General features: G+C 39.8%; 1 protein-coding gene across 4 annotated transcripts in view; it reads left to right on the forward strand.

Moving 5' to 3' along the window:
- Nucleotides 1-22,623, forward strand: part of plekha7b (pleckstrin homology domain containing A7b) — an 81,151-nt gene that overhangs the window by 26,949 nt on the left and 31,579 nt on the right. For 2 of the 4 annotated variants that reach the window (XM_086106833.1, XM_086106830.1), the window contains exons 4-8: nucleotides 3,842-3,931; nucleotides 9,453-9,555; nucleotides 14,583-14,687; nucleotides 16,992-17,064; nucleotides 17,851-17,951. In XM_086106833.1, coding sequence (XP_085962959.1) covers nucleotides 3,842-3,931; nucleotides 9,453-9,555; nucleotides 14,583-14,687; nucleotides 16,992-17,064; nucleotides 17,851-17,951 — 472 coding nt within the window. The other 2 variants (XM_086106831.1, XM_086106832.1) reach the window with 2 other exon arrangements.

Raw genomic sequence — 22,623 nt, forward strand, 5'->3', positions numbered from 1 at the left:
AACTCAGTTCAACACAGTTTATTGGCACCAAAGTACAACTTTTGTCGATATGAAGCTCCTCAACTCAGTTCCACATAGTTCCCTGGCACAAAGATTCCACAAGATCGTGTCAAATTAAAACTCTTATTGCTTTGCCACGAGCATAAAAACTGTTTTTTTTTTCTTCTAGTTTTTCAGCAAGTAACAGAGTATACGATGTTCCTTCCAAATGTCTGCAAATAGATGACTATGTGAACACCCAACTGAGAATGTGTGTCCCTTGAACTGTACATTTAAATATTAACTATAACTGTGAATTTCTGGCTAAAATATTAATTAATTAATTCGCTCATTCAAGCTTTCATTCATTCATTTATGCATGTCGGCATATTTGATCTGTCCGATTGTGAACATGACAACTCAATGCACTGAAGAAATTTCACCATTGGGACTGATTACACATTTCTTGTTTGGTGTCATCCATCCATTTTCCGATCCGCTTTATCCTCCCAAGCGTCACGGGGGTGTGCTGGAGCCTATCCCAGCCGTCTTCGGGCAGTAGACAGGAGACACCCTGAACTGGTTGCCAGCCAATCGCAGGGCACACACAGACGAACAACCACCTGCGCTCACACTCACATCAAGGGACAATTTAGAGTGTCCAATCAGCCTTCCATGCATGCTTTTAGAATGTGGGAGGAAAGCGGAGTACCCGGAGAAAACCCATGCGGGCCCGGGGAGAACATGCAAACTCCACACAGGAAGGCCGGAGCCGGGATCGAACCCAAGACCTCTGCACTGTGAGGTCGACGTGCTAACCACTGGAACACCCGGCCGCTGTTTGGTGTCACACAAGTTTCATCGCAATTTACACGAAATATACAATGTATAAAGTGGTGATGGTTTATGAGAAACATTTTATTTATTTATTATTTATGGTTTTACATCCGTATAGAAGTGAGAAAACTACAGGCAACATATTTTAAGGGATGAAATAAGCAATAACATTGGCGTACATTTGGCAAATCCCCCTAAATTCCCAACGTTGTGATCAGGCACAAAAAAAACGAAACCATCTCCAATTACAACTCAGGCCATTCAATATTTTCTGAAATCTTGTGTTGGTACTGCGCCCTCCACTCGCATACCTCTGGATTAGTTTGGAATTCCTTATTGGCATAGATCATAGGTCAATGTGCCTTATAAACCAGTTCATACGGGGATTCGGAGGTGTGCTGAACTTATAAATTTATTCCTGGGTCACTGCACTGCATAGTCAACTGCATCTTGGGCAGATTTCTAATCATTTAGCCAATTAAAGATCAATGTCTGATTGATTTAAGTGACCCATTCTCTCCCGTTGAGTTCACCTTGTTAATTCTTATTCTGACACTACTCAAGAAACGCAAGAAACTTTTCCTAACACTATTTTGACGACTGATACAGTACAGAACATTCTCTATGGCTACGCTTCACACATCAGCAAGTCCAGCAGAGCAACTCCAATACCTGTACTTAGAAAAATGGGAGTTTGGACTTGTGCAGGGAAGGAAAACATGGAGAGGGAAGAGGACCTGATAAGCAGCTGAGGTATTCCCTTGAGTGGAGCCGGTTGGATCCATCCCATCCCGAACTACACACTGTGGACCTCCACGTTTCTCTGATTCATTTGAACATCCTATACATATCCTGGTAGTTCTGGTAGATGAGCTGTTGCAACACATCTGATTCACCATGCCTCTGTGTCCGACATCAGCTCAGATGGTCTCCACTGAGTGCATGAGATACTGCATCTGTGCTATTATGTGGTATGATGAACAGATACCGTGCTGTGGTCAAGGCTCACGTCATGTTTGTGGTTGACATGAGGACTTTCAATTTGTGTTAATGTAAGTTGGATGTGCTCAAACCACCACTACTTTGGTTCCACCTCTATGCCGCACAGCAATCGCAGTCGTGAAGTCTGATGTGAGATATGGGATGCAAGTTGTATGCAAACAGGAAGTATTTCATCTCAGATTAGTTTTTGCTGAAGCTTATTGAACTTCACATCCTCTTGGATCCTTTTTCGCCGACATTAAGCTGTCGGTTCATTTTATAATGTATATTTTTGGGAAAGATTATTGCTGTTACGCTTTTGCACAGTACTTTTATAATCCTTTTGTTCTTGCGCTCTCTCAATATATTATGTGTTTGTATGTGTTTGTGTTATCCTAAATGTGTGCTTAAAAACGTTTTAAAATGTAAAGAAATTAATTGGTTTGATAAAGTGTAATGTATCCCAAAGACACACACACACACAGTGTGGTATTCGTGTTTTGACATGTGCCTTTAAGGGACAAGCGAGTAACGTCTGCATCGAGCTCTTGTTGCCCATTTGCTATTGCTATATACTGTATATATTTGCCATATCCATTGACGCTGTTAGGTCAGTGTAGCACATTCTCCATGCTCCTTATGAGTGTTTTCATTTTGTAATTGCATGTTTGACTGTTTGTTCAGATCACTAAGCAGCTGAAAGTGCCTCAGCGACTCCTTACGCTATCACTCTATATGGGAGGACACATGCCTTTTTTCTTATGCACTGTACAGCCACTGCAGTGCACGGTGCACTTCTGTTGGGTATGCTATCTGCAAGCAGGAGTTTATTTGGCCTTTCGGGATGACAGTGCCACCAGCACTGATGAAGTTGGCTGCAAACAAATAGATGTACTGTGCTGCAGTGTTGCCGCACTAACTGGGGATGCTGCAAATTCCGTGACAAATAGTTCAGAAGTAATGTGGCTGAAACAAAAGCCTCAAAGAATGCAGCTTTCTAATTAACGGGGGATGTGCTGGTGGTGCAGTGCTCTACAGTGTGTCCGGCGCAGATCAGCCCAAGATGAGTTGGTACCAGGAACAAGCCTGGCCCAGTGCCTGGGCATCTGGGTTTAGAATTGTGTACATAGTATATGGCTGTGGCAACCTTGTACTTGTACTTGTAGTGTTTATGTGTGATGTTGTTTGTATGCGCTGAATCTCTTGACATCAATACTGTTCAATATGTTGTCTGAAATTTTCCAGAACGTCAACTCATAAATCTCAACATAGTGAGAAATTATGTTTGAATCGTTCAGCATTGCTGTTGTTTCAGCCCATCATCGCAACAGTAATACAATCACCCTCAGTGCACCTAAAGCGATGAGTGCGTGAACATGGTTATTGCCGATATTTTGTATGTGGAGCATGTTTTTAGAACATCTGCAGAAGTGTTTGTTCACTCTATTTTTAGTCCAAGGTTATATAATAAAAGTTATGATTGGGAATGAAATGTTTCCCTTGGCTGATGGTGATTAAAGATTAAATGGTTGGGGCGCTGAGCAGAGCTAACAGAAAGCTGCACTGCTTCAATTTGGTGGCATCAAATTGTGCATACTGAAAAATAGTTTAGTCCTAATCCAAAGCAAAAGAACCTTAAAGGATTTGGTGAGTCAATGAGGGTTGTCATGACCAGCCTGCATGCATCCGTTATCTTCTGTTCTCTCGACCAATTTGAAAGATATACATGTGGGAATTTGGTGTTAGCTTGAATAATAACTTCACTCCATTTCGTGTTGGGCAATACTGCTCTCTGCTATCAACGTAAATTAACGTCGCAACTGATGCTGTTGTGTTTGCGTTGCAAGTATCATGTGACCAAACCCAGGTTAGCGGCCCCTCGTGTATGCTGCGATAACGAGTTGAACTATGGGGTGATGACATGACGATTTTAACAACATTTTAGCAGGTTTGGGTTCAAACCATCACGTCATATCTGTATGTTGGCTGTGCAAGAACCTGATTCCTTCCCTGATAAACGACTTCTTTTTCTCTTCTCCTGCAGCCATAACGTGAGGTGTACCGGTACATCATTTCGGCACCCTGTTACCGGGCAGATTTCACCAGAAAACACGGAATACACGCTACAGGACAAGTGAGTTCGCCTTACATTTTTCTTCAGTTCAAGGTCAGGAAATAGGAGTTCCAAATTATACTGGGAGAGTGCCTAGTCAAAGTTTAATCATGCGGAACTAGCGCAGGAGAAGCTTTCAATTAAGACTTAATGAGAAAATGAGTTCAGTCACAGAACACTTACAGCAGTGGTTGTCAAACTTTTTACATAAAATACACTTAAATGTAGGAATATATTAAATACAAAACGTAAATATTGATCCACTTGTAATGTATTACGTCACGTCAGTCTCATAGTATGGAGGTGCGGGGTTCAATTCAGGGCTCTGCCCTTCTTCTGTGCAGTTTGCATGCTCTCCCTGTGTCTCTGGGTACTCTGGTTTCCTCCGACATTCCAAAAACATGCACGGTAGGTTAATTGAACACTCTACATTGTCCCTAGGTGTTATTGTGAGTGTGAATGGTTGTTCATCTATGTGTCCCCTTCGATTGGCCGGCAACCAGTTTCGGGTGTAGCCCGCCTACTGCCCAAAGTCAGCTGGGATCGGCTCCAGCAGGCTCGCAACTCTCGTGAGGATAAGCGACTCTGATGATGGATGCATGGATGGATACATGCGACATTTTATTAAAAAAAATACTTAAATTACACTTTAAAAAGCAGAGTTCATAAAGATTAAATGTAAATGTGCTGTACTCAAGCAGCGGCAAACTGGAGGGAGCCCACATGCCTCTGGATCCTACACTGTGTGAAAATGACCAACTTGGAAGACATACAGTATATTTGCTCAAAGATGGGTTGTGTTCATAACCCGAATGACATTTAAAGTTGACAGCATATCAATCACAGAGTATTTTTACGATGATGCCTGAATCCAATCTCCACTCAGATCCAAGATGTACTCAAATACATTTTCGACTTTGTTCGTGTCACGTCTCAGTAAAACTCATCAGTCTGCTTTTATAGCATATTTCCTCCTAGGCTATTTATTTCAATGTCAGTAAAGTCATACAGCAAATGCAATAAAACATTGTGGTTTTTGTTGCCTGACTCAGTACCACAACAGAGTAGCCATCCTTGATGAGTAGTGTTGTTGTTGTTTTTTAACCTTTCCTTTACCTCAGTACGGAACATCGTGTTGTGTGACAGCTGGCTTTACCGCCTTTCATTTTATGACATTGCCAACAGATCGTGCTTGCAAACCCGTCAAAGCCGCTTGATGGCTTTACAGCATAATTAAAGCCATTTTTTGTGCGATTATGTTCCAGCCGGCAGGTGGCGCATGACACGTTTGCAAGATGATCAAATATTGTCTGCTTGGAGCAGCACAAAAGTGACGTTGATTTATTCGCATTCTCCAGTTTGTAACCAAGAATAGTGTCAGGCGAATGCCCCTCGTGGATAAGTAAGTGGGAAGTTTCGGAGAGAATTTTCAGCAAGTCTACAGTAAGTGCAGAATAAATTTCCACCCTTCCAATTCAACTCACAACTCCCCATACATATTTCGCCACGTGTTTGGGAGATTTTGTTTGAGAGATTTGCAGACGCAACCCTGCTCTTGACCAGAAGAACATGATATTTATCCAGTCAAGCATGGTTGTTGGCAGCAGCAAACTTTGAGGCTGTTTTTCTTCCTCTGCACCGGGGCCTCGGTAAGGACGAAAGGAATGATGAACCGGGCCAAATAGCAATCAGTTTTCACACAAAACCTTCAGGTGTCAGCTCGAGAGCAAAAAATGCCACCAGAACATCTAACAGAGGCACTTTAAATGGTGGCATGACTGTGCTGACTCCCATTTAACATGAGTTTGAATTTGAATAGTTAGTTTTGAGGCTGTACACATATGCAACCATATTATTTCAGTTGGTTATTTTTTCCTCCCGGGCGGCAAGGTGACTGACTGATGAACAGGTCCGCCTCACAGTACAGAGGTCCAGCGTTCCAATCTGGGCTCTGGCATTCCTGTGTCGTGTTTGCATGTTCTCCCCGTGGCTGTGTGAGTTTTTTTCAGGTACTATGATTTTCTCCCACATTTCAAAAACATGCACAGTAGGTTGACAGAATACTCTAAATAGTCTCTAGGTGTAATTGTGATTGTGAATGGTTGTTGAAGACGGCTAGGATAGGCTCCAGCACACCCGTGACCCTCATGAGGAGAAGCGGTTCAGATAATGAATGAATGGATGCATTTCTTTTTTCTATTGAGTTGTACGGGGTATTGGCAACATTAATGGTGGATAAAGTTTTGGTCCAATTTTTTTTACATCACAATTTTTCATTGAAAAGCCTTATTGACGCTATATTCCCGCTTATTCAAATGTTTATTGGGGTGAAAAAGTGTCCCAGTCTCTTAATTCCCAGGAGTCCTCCCCCCAAAAAAATTATAATGAAAGGAGGTATTATTGAAGACTAATTGTCCAGAGGTGTGAACATGAGTGTGAAGGGTTGTTTGTTCATTTACTGTATGCCCTGCAATTGACTGACAAGCAGTTAAAGGCATATGCCCTCCTCTTGCACAATAGCACTGTCTTTCTTGAGAGTCCCACAGGAACCCGGCAGTTCTTAATACTACTGAGTAGAAAGGGGCTTTCTCCAGGGATTAAAGGACTTTGTGTCATAGGAAAAAAATAGGTTCCCTACGAGAACAGGTATTGTCTTGTGTACCAGTCACCAGTCTATATTTTGGCCTTTTAAAATTGGACTCCCATATTAATCATCACCCAGATAATCAGCTTCTCAGCTAAACACTCTATCCATCCATTCCCTGAACCGCTTGTCCTCATAAGGTTCTTATGGCGCAGAAAGGACAGACATTTAACATGATCCAATTCCCATTATTGTCGTAAAAAAGCCAGCCTTGACACTCTCACAAATGTGAAATATCCCCCCTCCTCAGCGCACATACCGCAACAAATCTCCTGGGAAACCACTGCAATGACTGTCATGGTAAACACGAGCAAGTGTCACATAAAACAGCCCCCTTGATATGACAAGAAACATCCTGGAAGAGATGACTGCTGCAGTGCGCGTTTTTCAGCAAAGAAGAGTTATGTTGACTTTGTTATCTTGTTTTCTCCACTCATTCACTCGTACTTCTCCACCTCAATCGTAGTGCTGCACACCCGAGCAGGAAGAGGAGAGAGTTTATTTTCCCATCGCTGTGAAACAATGCAGGAGCGGCAGTGGCAGAAATGTCACAGAAACGGGTCGCACATTGTTTTCTATCATGAGCCCAGTCAGATTGGGAAGTAGATTTCGAAGCACTGGACCGTTGCATGTCAGCAGTGTTGAAAGTATTAAGTACAACTATTTTGCTACTGTACTTAAGCACTGTATATTTTTCAGTAAGCATATTTCATTTGCTTATTCATTTTGATGATGACGTCTTCCATTTACTCCTTCATTTGTTAGCTGTACTTTCTTCTTCATGCTTTGTCAAATTAGGTTTGGCACTTTTTTCAACCTCCGCGGCTGATGACACGACATTAAAAAGACATCAATTGAGACCGGTCTAAATCAACCGTATTTGCAATCAGGATTTATTGAAATGTTGGATTTGAGTAAAGCATGGTTTGCCACATTTTCACACTTTTTTTGTCTTCATCAGGACATCTTTGACAAGGAGGAGGGAATTATGAACAGTTTAAAGAAGGGTTAGGGTTAACACAAAACCTTTAGTGTTTTGCAGTAATTGCTTTACAAATGTTAGCAAAAGCCTACTAGGACAGATTAATCAGAGGTATTTTCAAGTTTGAATGTGATTGGCTCAGTCGGAACACAGCACAATCCCCAGTTATGAGGGTGTGCACACTTGTGCAACCACAATATTTCAGTAATTTAAAGCTTTTTAATACTTGAAGAATTTAAACGTTTAGGTTATACTGTATGTTACATTCGTGGTCCAAAAAAAAGTTTTGAAATTACCCATTGATCTTTTTTATATCACAAAAACCCTGCATTTGAAAGAGTACACTGTAGACTTTTTATATCCATGGTACACCTACTGTTCTCTCGACAGCAAACTAACTCGAGACTTGCAGAACCTTCAGGGTTACATTTGCTGATTGCAGCCAAGCGTTACACTCTATTCAGCCTTAATCTCACTTAGGTCAAATGAATCCAAAATCAGTTTCGCACAATCAATCAATTCCCAAGTAGCCTGCCCTTCTCTAGTATCGACACTGTGAGATACCATATGATACATTTCCATGTTGATATTTCTCATTTCATATTGATTCGATATCTATGTATTTTTATTGAGTAAATGTGGCCCGCAGTTGCATGTCAGTCACAACTGTGACGTTCTCTTTCAAAAACACTGATGCAGTATTATGTGACAGCTTCAACTCCTAAGTATCTATTTAATCTTAACACGAGTGTGTTTGTGTCAAAATACATTGGCATTTGCATAATCAATGCGCATGATAAGACCACTGTTGTAAGAAATCAATAAGGCATGGGACAATGTCATGCAAACACCACCACAAATCAATAATATGTCCGCAAAACAGGGACCGGTATTTGAAAATGCAGTTTAACGGCTCAATCTGAATATCGGATTAAAAAAAAAAACTGCTTCTCTTGTGAGGAGATACTTTGAATTGTAACACAATGTATGATATATTTTCTTTCTGAAGACTGTTCTGTTTGTTCTTTACCAGACATTGTTTACTGAGCCAACTGAAAATTCATTTTGCTGAATCCTCCTGACCTTATCTTGCTGCATGTCCATTGTCCTCTCTGGACTCTGTGTGCCAGCACAAGTGTCACTGGTGTCGGGACAGACGGTGTTACTAATTCCAGAAAATAGCCACATCTGTTTTGACCAGAAATCTGTGTTTCGGTTCACTCGGTCAGAGGAAATGAGCAGCGATGGCAAAAGTCCTTGCAGTCTGTGCTGAAGTGGGGGGACAGATCCTTAAAAAAGAACTCTGGTAAAAGTAGAAGTACTAATTTACCTCAGGTACTTAGGTAAGGAAAATTATTTTAAATGTAATCTAATCAGTATACAGCTGGACACAGTGTAAATTTACTGTCACCTCAAACACTCAACATAGAGGGCCCTATTTTCATGTTCAGCGCAAGGCCACCACAATGCGCAGTCTAAATGAGCGCATGGCTCAAGTTGTCTTTCTTTCAATATAGCGAGTCTTTTGCACAGCCAGCCACAATTGAAGCGTCTCCTTTGCACTCTCGATCGTGCGTGCGCCCGTGTGGTTCAAGACATTGATGTACACGATGTGCACTGACTGCATTATAGCAGTGATTTCTTCTGCGTTGTCCAATGGCAAGATATTCTAAACTATTTTCAAAGGGGGTCAACACTCTTTTGTGACTCTTTCCAATAGCTCAGTATTTAAATAGAAAGTACAGCTGTTTTCACATGGAGGGAGTAAAGTCAAAATAAATAAGAAAAAAATGTAAGTAAAGTACAGATCGTGCAATAACATACTTAAGTCCAGTAATAGTATTATATTTGTACCACTGGAAGTGAGAATGAACATCAGAGTGCAGCTATGCTCACATGCTAACTTTTGTCTACAGTAGGATCGAGTCCCGCATGTCCAATCACCGATCACCCAGGATGGTCACAGAGTCCTCCAAGAATGTGACCACAGCAGCAATGGATTCCACTTCGGCGTCAAAGGTGAGAAGATTTGTCCCGAAAAGTAACTCTTTACCATTTGCCGCTTTTTAATTATTTTCTCGACTCTGTTTGACAAGAAACACTAATGTTGATAAAGTGGTTTAATCAGCTCGAGATGACACTGTCTTCATTCTGATTAATGACCACAATGTGTAATAACTTAGTCAATATTTTCATGTTAAAACTGAATTGCAACTTAGCAAAATGCAAAACTTGTAGATTTTTTTTTTCATGTCGCAAAAGTCACACCATAAAAATGCAGGATGAGTATGTGTTCAAGTTGTCCTTCACTTTTTGCGGTCTCGCTGCAGTGCAGATGTGTAAAATTTTGCAGTTGTCATTTTTGTCACATAGACAAATGTTACTGCAGGCTCCCGCAGCAATAACTGCTAGCCAGGAGGACAGACTGCATAAAAGACATAAAATGCCCAAAGTTTGGCATCATTTGTTTGTTTGTTTGTTTGTTTGTTTGTTTGTTTATTGAACATAAAACATATATACAGTAATAATTTGACAGAAAATAAGGTAGATAAAAAAAGTAAAAAGAAAGAAATCAATCTTCATTCAACACAGTTATTATGTTCAAGGGAGTAGGAAGAAGTAAAAAACTTATCTAGTCCTACCCCGTTATGTGATTGTATCTAATAAATCATTTTTATATCAATCAGAGAAGTAAGAAGAAAGAAGTCTCCATTAAGGCTCATACTTTACCCTTAACCGTGATATTTTTACAACTTTTGGTTTGTATCGGGATTATATACTTCCACACCCTGACACTCTTGTGTCAATTTTCTCTTAAATTCATAATGGATATTTATATACCTTTCTCTATTTATCAACTTAGTTCTGATTTATCATTATATTTAATGTTTTGAATTTATCATTTTAACTCTGATTGATGTAGGTTGTTTGTACTATTTTTTTGAATTTGTTTTTTAACTCAGCAAGCGATTTACTCATTTTCAGGTCCGTTTCGAGATTATTCCACAGATTAACACCTTTGATAGATACACTTCTTTGCTTGATGTTTGTTCTTGTTTTGAGTTTTTTGAATAAGTTGGTACCTCTTAAATCATAGCTGCTTTCTCGAATTTCGAAAAACCTCTGAATGTTTTGGCAGAGCAGGTTATTGTGTGCTTTGTACATTAATTGGGCGATTTTAAAGTCAACCAGGTCATAAAATTTCATCGTATTTAATTTGATAAATAGTGGATTTGTGGGTTCCGTATATTTTGATCTATTAATAATTCGAATTGCTTTTTTTTGTAGGTTGAGAATAGGGAGTGTGTTTGTTTTGCAGGCATTTCCCCATATTTCCACACAGTAGGTCATATATGGTAATAATAATGAAGTGTACAATGTGTACAAAGATCTCTTATTTAGCACTTCCTTGGTTTTGTAGAGGATCCCTACGGTTTTGGCTATTTTTCTTTTTACGTTATCGATATGTGGCTTCCAACATAGTTTTGAGTCTATTACTAATCCGAGAAACTTGGTTTCATACGCTCTTTCTATCTCAATTGAGTTTACCATAATTTTAGCTTGGTGTTTGATTGGTCTTGTGCCAAAAACAATTAACTTCGATTTTTTCAGGTTAAGTGACAATTTATTTCTGTCGAACCAGTTTTTTAATTTGTTTAATTCGTTTTCTACGGTTGTCAGGAGCTGTTTCAGATTTATTCCAGAACAGTAGAAAGTTGTATCATCAGCAAATAGGACACATTTAAATTGTTTTGAGACCTTGCAGATATCATTTATATATAAGATGAATAGTTTTGGACCAAGCACTGACCCCTGAGGAACTCCGTGAGTGATTTTTAGTTGATTAGTTTTTTTATTGTTGAGTTGCACGTACTGATATCTGTTTTCTAAATAACTTTTTATCCATTTATAAGCTACACCTCTAATGCCATATCTTTCTAGTTTTTTCAATAATATACTGTGATCTATTGTGTCAAAAGCTTTTTTTAGATCTAGGAAAACCCCAACAGTAAATTCTTTGTTGTCTATATTAGTGGCTATTGCTTCCACAAACTCCATAACTGCCATTGAGGTGGTCCGCTTTTCCCTGAAGCCATATTGATTCTCACTTAACAGCGCATGCTTTTGTATAAAGCTATCAAGTCTGCGAGAAAATAGTTTTTCTAATATTTTTGAAAATTGTGGTAGTAGTGATATTGGTCTATAATTTGTAAACCGATGTCTTTCTCCACTTTTATAGATTGGAATAACTTTAGCAATTTTCATTTTTGATGGAAAGATACCAGCTTTGAATGACAGGTTGCATATGTGCGTGAAAGGTCGCACTACATATTCTATAATCTGCTTTATTATTGTCATGTCAATATTAAAGCAATCAGTTGACTTTTTATTTTTAAAAGTTTTTATAATATTTGATACTTCTTCTTGTTTTACAGCAGTAAGGAACATCGTGGAGGAGTTTTTTTCTACATATCTATCTATTTCAAACAAGTTTGTTGGATCAGGAATTTGTTTTGCTAGGTTACTGCCGATGTTGACAAAATACTCATTAAATTCAGTTGCTATTTCTGCAGTTTTTTCCAAAATAGTATTTTTGCCTTTGATAAAATACTCTGGATAATCCATTTTTTTAGGACTATTTCTGATTACTTGGTTAAGTATCTTCCATATTTCTTGTGTGTTACTTTTATTCTGCTCTAATAGTGCATGATAATGATCTCTTTTACTGGTTCTTATAATATTTACTAGTTTATTTTTATAGGTCTTATATTTTTTTTCTGCTTCTTCAGTTCTCAATTTTAAAAACAATTTATATAAATTGTTTTTCTTTTTACATTTGTTTTCTATGCCTTTCGTTATCCATGGCTTACTTGGGTCTTTATACTTTTTGGAGACTTTAGTTAATGGAAAATGTTTATCATATAAGGAGATTATGGTAGACTGAAATACTTCAAACGCTGTATTTGGGTCTTCGTTTGAATAGACCTCGGTCCAGTTTTGTTTTTCTAGGTCTTGCTTAAAGGCGTCGGTGGAGCGTTGGGTTCTTAGTCTTATTTCTGTTATGCGAGTTGTTGACTTAGCTTTTCTATCAAAATAATTATGAAAAACTGCAAAAACAGGTAGGTGGTCACTTATGTCATTAATGAGAAGTCCACTTTCCATTTTATGGTCAATCTTATTTATAAATATGTTATCTATTAATGTGGCCGTGTCAACTGTTATTCTGCTAGGTTTCAGGATTACTGGGAAAAAGCTGTTGCTGTACATAGTATTTATGAAGTCGGTTGTTTTTTTGTGTCCATTTGGGTTTAATAAGTCAATGTTAAAGTCACCACATATTATTCGTGTTTTCTTATCGTTGTTGTAACTGAGCATATCTGTTAGTTTTTTATTGAATGTGTCAATACATGATCCTGGTGTCCTATAGATGCAACTTATGATGATATTTGATGCCTTTTTATTATGTATTTCAATGGTTAGACATTCCATTAGGTTTTCTATTGTGTTTGTCAATCTCTCGATTTTACTGCATTTAAGTGCTTTGTCTACATATATTGCAACCCCCCCTCCTTTTTTGTTTTCCCTATTAGTTGCAAACATTTCATAACCTTCTATTTCCATTTCAGTTGTTTTATCTTCATCAAGCCAAGTTTCTGATATGGCAATTATTTTGAATTTATTGAATTTAGTCAGGTATTCTTTGATTTTTGTGAAGTTTTTATAGAGACTTCTACTGTTTAAGTGTATTACTGAAAGTGCATTTTCCAATTTTATATTAGTGTTGAATTGTTCATCCAGGTAATAGTCAGAGTTTGTTACCCTTTGTTTGTTCTGGAAGAAGTTGTTGTCTGGGTCCAAATTGTTCTCGGGATCGAATGGCTTATAGTCAATATCTTCAAAGGGTTGGAAGTCCATGTTTTTGGGATGTGAATTTCCCGCTCCCACGCGGTCGTCGCTGGCTCCCTCGCGGTCGTCGTTGGTTCTCTCGCTGTCGTCGCTCGCTCTCTCCCCGTCATCACTGGCTCCCTCGCGGTTGCTGGCTGGACGTCTCCTGGGTCCCTCGTGGTCGCTGGCTCCCTTGCGGTCGTCGCCGACTCCCTCACGCTCGCTGGCTGGCTGCCTCCTGGCTCTCTCACGCGCGCTGGCTGGTTGTCTCCCGGCTCCCTCAGGCTCGCTGTCTCCCGGCTCCCTCGCGGTCACTGGCTCCCCTGCTGTCGTCGCTGGTTTCCTCTCGGTCGTCTCTGGCTCCCTCGCGGTGGTCGCTTAGAACAAGTAGACTAATGTGTCCACTGAGTAGAACTCTCGAACACAACTCCCCATCTAAGGTAAAAAAAACCAACATCTCTACCTAATTAAATATAGGACAAATTGTAATCCCTCCACAGCTGGTCAAGGTCAGACACATCAGCCGGTACACTTGCAATCGCTTTATTTAACAAATAGTAACAGAATAAACATACAACAAACACCATACACTAACTGCATAGCCACAAATGACGGCCAAGTGTTTAACACGCAGAGTGACTAACAGGTTAGCCAGTTAACAGCAAGCCAACACTCTTTCGCTGACTCCCACGGCACTCACCAGGCCAGGCCCCGCCTTTTAAAGGCACACACATTGCTATTGACGTAGTTGACATTTTTTCATTCAGATTTATTTGTAAATCAGTTCAAGGTTGTGTCACTTCAATACATATCAATTTTTCAACACATACAAAAAAATACGTCTCCTTTTAGTGAGCCTTTCAAGTGGACAGCAGGTATCTCTGCAGAAAGAGTACTTACTGAAAAATAGTTACACAGTATTACACACTCGAGAATGACCTCGTATATTTATAACATTATTAAAAACATCCTTGGTTGGTTCTGTATTTTCACATCTTGTCGTAAGGCCATGGCCCTTTTTTTGCCATGGTTTTGACTATTTGAAGGTCAATACATCTCTCCAATAGGTAAGCACACTCTTGTTTTTTTTTTTTTTTGGGGGGTTTTTTTTTTGTTTTAATGTAGGCAAAACAACTTAGTTCACCCTTGTGTCCTTGCAGGGATCGAGAGGTTCGAGTAAATGTCACAGTTTTGGCAAGAGGGATCAAGCCATTAAACGAAACCTCAACATCCCGGTGGTGGTGAGGGGCTGGCTCTATAAACAGGTAACTAATCATGTTTGTAGCAACAGTTTTGGTTTTTAATAAGTGTGAACATGATCATTTGTGACTAAATTAAAGTCAACCTGGTGAATTATGGTAGGATCAACCTCAGAATTCTCAACAGTATGTACAAATGTTGCATCTACATAAGCAAAATGTTTGCATTATTAAATCCATCCATCCATTTTCCGAACCGCTTGATCCTCACTAGGGTCGCGGGGGTGCTGGAGCCTATCCCAGCCATCTCCGGGCAGTAGGCGGGGGACACCCTGAATCAGTTGCCAGCCAATCGCAGGGCACACAGAGACGAACAACCATCCACGCCCACACTCACACCTAGGGACAATTTAGAGCGTCCAATCAGCCTGACATGCATGTTTTTGGAATGTGGGAGGAAACCGGAGCACCCGGAGAAAACCCACGCAGGCCCGGGGAGAACATGCAAACTCCACACAGGGAGGCCGGAGCTGGAATCGAACCCGGTACCTCTGCACTGTGAAGCCGACGTGCTAACCACTGGACTACCGGGCCGCCTGCATTATTAAATACTAAAGCTAATTCGGTGGAACAGTGGTTCTAAAACCTTTAGGGGTGTTCACACGGCAAGATTTGGTCCGGTGCTACGCCGGGGCTGCCCCAGTAGAGCGTTCACACGTGCAAATTAGCTCCGGCGTAGCCCCGGAATACAGCTTACACCGGACCAAATTTGATCCACCTCAGGGAGATGGTTTAAAAATTTGCTCCAGAGCAAATGCTTGTTTGCGAAGCAGCACCGGTGTAAATTTGCACGTGTGAACGCAACTGGGTTAAATTTGCTCCAGAACAAATGCTTGTGAAGAGTTTACGTACGGCGAGAATGCGTTGTGCTCTGTCGGACTTCCGTCATGTGTTTGTTTAATAACGACACAAGACTTGGCTGGTAACATCTTTCCTTTTGTAGGAGACTGGACTGTCTCGGAGTTGTTTGTGTAGTTTGTTCCTTTGTTGTGTGTTCACAACCCCCCGCCCCCCATATAATTTATTTTGCGATTTCCTCTCTTGATTTTCTGTTTGGCGCATTACATGTTTGCTTTTCTGAGTGTCATTGAAGTCATCATTGATTTACGTTTTCGGGGGCGGTCACTCTCGAGCAGAAGGCACGGAGACCAAGAAGGAGAAGGACGTACCTGTCCAGTAGTCGCTTGAGTTGTGTATACGTTTTAAAAATAACCAACACGACAGCTCATTTGTTTTCTGTCGTTTTGCTCCGCTGCAGAAACTGCCGTGTGAACGCAATTGGGGCTGCACCGACGCTGTGCCGGTGCTGACACGCTCAGCGGCTTTGTACGTGTGAACGCTCCACACAATTTGCTGCGGTGCACAATATATCGCAACAAAATACATCGGTGCAGCGCCGGAGCAAATGTGTGCCGTGTGAACACCCCTTTTGACACCCAAAGTACCTCCCCAAAAACCACCTCTCCAAGTACACAATATGACCAACATTATGTAGTGTAGTAGCGTGGTAGGCCCAAGTGTTCGTCAAAAATGAGGATGAGATTTCATCCCTAAAACATGCATCGATTCCATTGTAGGACACTTTCACTTTAAACACAGTTTGAACACAAACACCTGTGCTTGAAAATAGGCAGACAAAAAAAAAACCCAGTACTTTAATAATTCAGTTAAAATGTACTGCACATAAAAGCGAAATAAAAAACATCCTTAAATATTTTTAAAACTAACAGCTATTAGAGTAAATGCAAATGCATTTTGTTTAAAATTTAAAAGGGATACTTTCTGGTATGTATTCCATTTGCAGCAGAAAAAAGTGTTTCTCAGAAAATGTTTTGCTGAGAATTAATTTGATCATTTCATTATTTTTCATGTGTAGTTCATAAATTCAAAAACTATTTTAAAAATAATATAGCTGGACACGTAGAAACAACCGTCGCATGTGTGCAAACCTTGGACGAGACTGCATAATGATACACACAGCTACACCAAATGGATAACATTAATCCTGAAAGAGTGAAGCCATATCGTTTCCAGCCAGCGTGGGTTCGGTTCCCCAATTAGTGATGGTGTGGATTTTGATGTGTGTGGTTGTTTGTCTCTATGTGTGATCCGTGACTGGCTGGTTACCAGTTCAGTATGTAGTCTTCCCCCCGAAGTCTGCTGAGATAGGCTCCAGCATGTGTCCGCGACCTTGCTCAAGATAAGCGGTGTCGCAAATGACATGACGTGACGTTTCATCGTTTGAATGCCAATGAAACTGTTATTTTATTGTGTTCCTAACCACACGTGCGTTTTACTATGAACTTTCAGGACAGCTCTGGAATGCGACTCTGGAAACGAAAGTGGTTTGTTTTGTCCGACTTCTGCTTGTTTTACTACAAAGGTGAGCGAGAGTGATGCAATTGTCCAAGGTTCAACAAAATACATCGAAACGATTTGTGATGTAAGAGTACGTCTGTTTGTAAGGGAAGCAAATTTTTCCAATAACGTTTTTTTTTTTCTATACAATGAAACCTCAGTTTTTCAATGACCTGATTTACAAACAACTCAGTTACACACTATTTTCAGTTTCCGAATACTCTTGGCATGGCTCTTTCTCACGCAGAATAAACATTCATTGGCTGACCATATTTGACCAATCCTGTCTAACTTTGCGTCCTTCATGGTGTCGTAGGAAGGGCTAATATTGTTTGTCACCTGTTTTTATTGTATCCTGTCAAGAGTTTTATTTGATGTCTGTGTTTTTCTCTTACCTTTCTTCTTGTGGTTCAACCGAGGTTCATTTGATTATGTTGGAATCTAGGATCCGAATAACTTGATTTCTTTGAAAACACATTTATGAGTTGAAACATTTATTCAAAAGCCAAAGAATTACCGGTAATGCAAGGATAGAAAAATAAAAGACACCATTTAACTCAATTGTTCCCTCATTGCGATTGGGTGGAGATTATCATGGCGTGGTGCACCATTCCTCTATTAATAGATAAACCAAAGGCCTCCGAGTAGCACCTGGCCTCGCTCATACAGTTGTCACCCGCAAATTATTGCACACTTCCCCGCGACTCGGAACTATCAAATGTCTTGTAAACATCATAAAACATCTTGGCAGGACTCAGTGTTTTGGGTGCAATTACATGCTTGTGTTTGTTTGTTATTGTCGTTGCTTTAGACAGCCGCGAAGAGACGGTCCTTGGTAGCATTCCTCTGCCCAGCTATCTCATCGCACCAGTTGCACCTGAGGACCATGTCAACCGCAAATATGCTTTCAAGGTAGCAATATTCCTTAATTGGTGAGAAGATGATGAACACACATAATTAGTTTCGGGCCCATGATACAGCCTTTCATCATCTGTTGTTCGAGCTACAAAAGTAATTGAGCCACTTAATTTGAATTCCTTGCTAAAACGTAATTCATGTATAGTAAGGTACTGAGAAGCTAGAGGCTAACAAATATAGAAAGACGTTTGAGCATCGATATCGTTGAGCATTTAATCAGAATGCTTGATATTCAACTTTAGGTAGATATATCAAACGGCTTTCAAGACCAGCCCACATCAATAAGTCAACAAGGAGGGAAAATGGCAATCAGCTGGATGTTAAGTCAAAGTTATCCTATAATGGCAAGCCCGACTCTTCCCAAATGTACGACGCAGTTTTTTAAAAATTATTTTTGGAGTGATTTGAAGTCAAATGCCCCGTGATAGCTGAATAATAAATCTTAACATTACAAAGTACTATACAGCATTATTGAACAGTACACCTGATAGAGGTGAACCGACAACATCTAAGACTAAAAAGTGTAATAGGGAGTCCTCAATATTTGCAATGGTTGGGGACCATAAATCTATTAAAACAGAGCGGCATTGCTTTCGATGGTGCTGAATGTCAAAAAAGAAATGATCAAACAGTCAACCCTTTCTACTAACAACAGTATGTTTACGTTCTGCAAGAAGAATTATTTTGCCAGCACAACAGAGAACGAGCTCTGAGGAGTTCTTCCAGATGGCCGAGGTCTGGTTGTTAACCTTTTTTTAATAACCCCCAGTGATGGCGGCCTCTGCTGCAGTGAATCTTTTACGTATTCCAGGCACGATTCCTGCATGAATTAGTATATGTACAGTACGTCAAGCATGACAGACTTTTCTATGATCTGATTTATAGACTGATGGCTGGCGTGGGGAGTGACCAAAAACTTTTGGGTTTCATTTTCATTCATTGTGCTAAAAATATAACAATGCAGTTATTGTGAACGTCAGCAAAATCCCTCTGATTTTGCAGCGATCCCACTGGCTACATAAGTGTAACTAGCAGTAATACTACAGCAAACAGTGGTCAAGTTTGAACAGGTGACTCCAAAGGATAACATTTAAATGCACGTTTCCTTCTGTGAATTCTCCCAGAGGGCGGGAAATGCATTCATTTATTTCCGCCCCAGTGACAATGTTCTATACTGTAGTGCGCCATCTGTGGAAATATAGTGCTTGAATATTTTATGGAGCGCTGCAGCTGATGGGAATTCTGTTGCAATCACCCAGGACCCTAGAATCTGCTTGTACTTCCTGTTGTTGGATTTACATGTACAGTATATGCCCGTAAACGTCTGAAGGAGTCGCATATGCCTTTAAATGTCATACTGCAATGTAAGTTAATTGTGCAGCTGGGAATATAAATGATGGATTGTGCTTGCAGCTTGCAAGTAACTGTGGCTTATATCCACAGAGGGGTGGAAAGAGCTTCTTAACTTGTTTTCACACCTGTGAGATATTGTCCGTTTCATGTGGCATATAATTCATGAGCTGACAACAACTCACCTGTACATGCTGGTGTTGGACTGCAATAACTTGGATAGTAAATGTTGAATGGAGACAATAACTAGAAGTAATGTCTAAGCATTGCAATCATCTTTGTTAAGACCGTTCCTCCACCTTGTGATTTTGTCACAAAAATGGGTAACAGTTTTCGATCTTCACATATTCATATTTGGTATGTTTTGTGTGTGGGAAGGGGCTGATGAAAGTGTAATTTACCGGAATGTCCAAAATGTTTAGCAACTGCAGTGGACCCCCTGGGGGTGACCACATATTGTTTCATAAAGCTGTTTGACCATTTATTTGTCACATTTTTTTTTAAACACAAACAATAGCTGAAATATTAATTCAAGTTTTTTTAAAGTAAATTTATAGCGTGGTCAATGTCATGAAAATGCGAAAATAAGTAACATGATGTCGTTAAAAATTATGTAGAAAAAATGTTTTATGTCAGTTGTTTTGGTGTTTTTGCCATTTTGTTGTTTTAAAATCAGTCTTACCCGAGGAAAAAAAATAACTGAGGGAATTTCTGGCAGAGCTACACTAAACAACACATTTTGTCTGGTTTTTTTTTTTTTCCGTTCAGCGGCAGTCAAACCCTATCCTGTCCCCTGAAAGTATCATGGTGCCTATTATTTACAAATATGAAATGGTCAACACCAGGGTTTTGAGGCTTTATTTTTGCAACTGAGAGCTACTTCTTGAGTACTGATTAATGTGAAGGGTTACCAGTTTGATTAGCACTTCAGAAGTAATAAATGTGCTCAAATTATTTCAGGGCAAGTCATCTCCTAATGAGCTATTTTTAGAATACTCTCGCATTGGTGACACCCGGTCGATACAGACTTGAAAACAAAAAAAAAAAAACTGCTTTGCACATCCAAGCTCTCTGAAATTGAACATCAACTCGCTTGTGTTCTAAAGGGCAAACTTGCTTTCATCCACTTGGGTTATTGGACTGCATGAGGAAATTAAAAAAAAAGGTCATCAACAACCATGTACTGTATTTCTAGTACAGTATTACTTTTAGATAAAATGGTAACTTTTGTTTTGATGACATCGATAAACATACTGACTGACCATGTTCCCTGTAATGACCTGTCAAGGCAAGTTTACAGTCTGAGCCATTTGTTGTTCTTCATGTCTTCTGCTCTGATCTTCTTGTTCTTTTTTTTTTCTTCTTCTTTTTTTTTTTTTTTAACCCATCTCAATATGTCTCTCTCATTTCCTGTTGGTCAATTGCCTTCCATTGTGACCGGGTGTGTGTGCTCGGGCGGCGTGAGTACTGCTCTCTCTGCAAGCGGCCGTCCTGATTCGCACAAGCTTCCTGTCTTGCATGAATACTTGTAGGTATTTGATTTCACTTCCATCATCACCAGTGATCATCATCGTCAATGTCACCTCACTCTTCCTGGTGTACAATGTGCATTCCTAAATGTGCATTGGTACCGTGTTTTCATTCATGAACCAGCAACATATGGTGGATCGATACCAGAGCCCTTTGAGGTGCTCTTAATTTTAACTAATTGTTTTTGCCTTATTTGGATGGTGACACATTTGATATTGGAGCTGCACTTAGGGAAATTGAATCAGCAGGAAACTGCAGTGTCAGTACCGGAGTGACATGCACAGTGTTTGCACGATTGACCAAATATGCTAATGAGTTGATGTCAAAATCGGTTCATGCTTGCAATCCTGGTTTCGTTACCATTCATAGCAACAAATGTCGAATTGGTTTGGCTAGCCAGCACCAACAAATAGTACTCCCATCGGCTCTGGTATTTGTCCTGTCATGCTCTTTATCAGCCATCATGTTGTCATTGTCATCATGGAAAAGACCAGTGGTGGGAAGTACAAATATTTTGTCACTGTCCTAAACTCAGTCAGTACCAGCCATTTTAACAAAAGACGACCCCTAGAGCGCCAGCCATTTTTGTGTATTTTAACTGATGTTTCAAGAGCCACAGAAGATTATGTTCTCTCCTCAGTTACACATTGAACCTACCAAATGAAAGAATAGGCTGTCTTCTTTCCAAAGGGAAAAAAGATTGTGGATTCTACCTGTTATCTTCTCTACTAGCCAGCAGAAGAACACAGCTAAATTTTACGAAACTGAGCAGCTCCTCATAAAATCCGGGAAAAAGAACAACGTTTTGAGTCAACAAATATATAAAGTAGAACAGAGGCTTTGATGCAAGTATTTTTTTCTTTTGTGACACCAAAAACAGTGGTTTCATTCTACAAAGCAGGTAAACAACATTTAGGAATGGTTTTCAATAGCAAAACATGACCAAAAACAAAACTTAACAAACAACCTCCCCCCCCCCCACACTAAAAATGACATTTGACATTGGCCTTGAAGTTAGTTAAAAATGTGAAGGTAGGCAGAGTGAGTAGGGACGGTGTCAGAAAAAAAAAGTGTCGTTACTAGTGATACATTTGATTACATTCTGTCAAACCTTTCGATACAAATAAACCATGTATCTTTTAAAACGCTTAAGTGAATAAATATAATTCAATTTTACAGGCAAAAACTGTTTCTTCCTCTATGTGCTCTCTGGCTGATTTATGAAGCCATCTCATCATTAATGACCCTCAAGTAACTGAAAAATGGTCACACAGCTAGGAAACAGGTGATTTTACATCTAAAATGGCGCATCACTAGCCTCTACTGGCAATTTTGGCTCATTACCATTCCTCGAGTGCTTGGAATTCAATGGGGAGCACAATCCAAAACCCCTTCTCTGCGCCTCTGATTAAAAAATATATATATACTGTATATATGGCAATGAATTTTTTGATTGTAATGAACGACTTAATTCATTCTTGCCATTCAGAGAGTTACTCTAAATAGGTCATTTACTTGTGACTTTAGTGTATTCATTTTTTTAAATTTCTTTACACTTTACTCCCAATATTTCCGTCCCGAATTCAGTTATTTTAGTTTTACCAAAGTCTTTTTTTATTTTTACAGAAGTATCTTTACTTCTGTGCACTTTTAAATATAGAATGTGAGTACATTTGTCACCTCTGGAAAAGACGCAGTTCACATTCTACATTTTTTTTCCCCCAAGCAATACTTGTCTCCATGAATAGCTTGTAGTCTGTAGTCTGAATGAGCTTCAGGATATAGC

Source organism: Hippocampus guttulatus, chromosome 3 (genome assembly GCF_054856545.1).
Source record: "Hippocampus guttulatus isolate MCC_2025c chromosome 3, RoL_Hgut_1.0, whole genome shotgun sequence".
In the NCBI taxonomy this organism is placed as follows: domain Eukaryota; kingdom Metazoa; phylum Chordata; class Actinopteri; order Syngnathiformes; family Syngnathidae; genus Hippocampus; species Hippocampus guttulatus.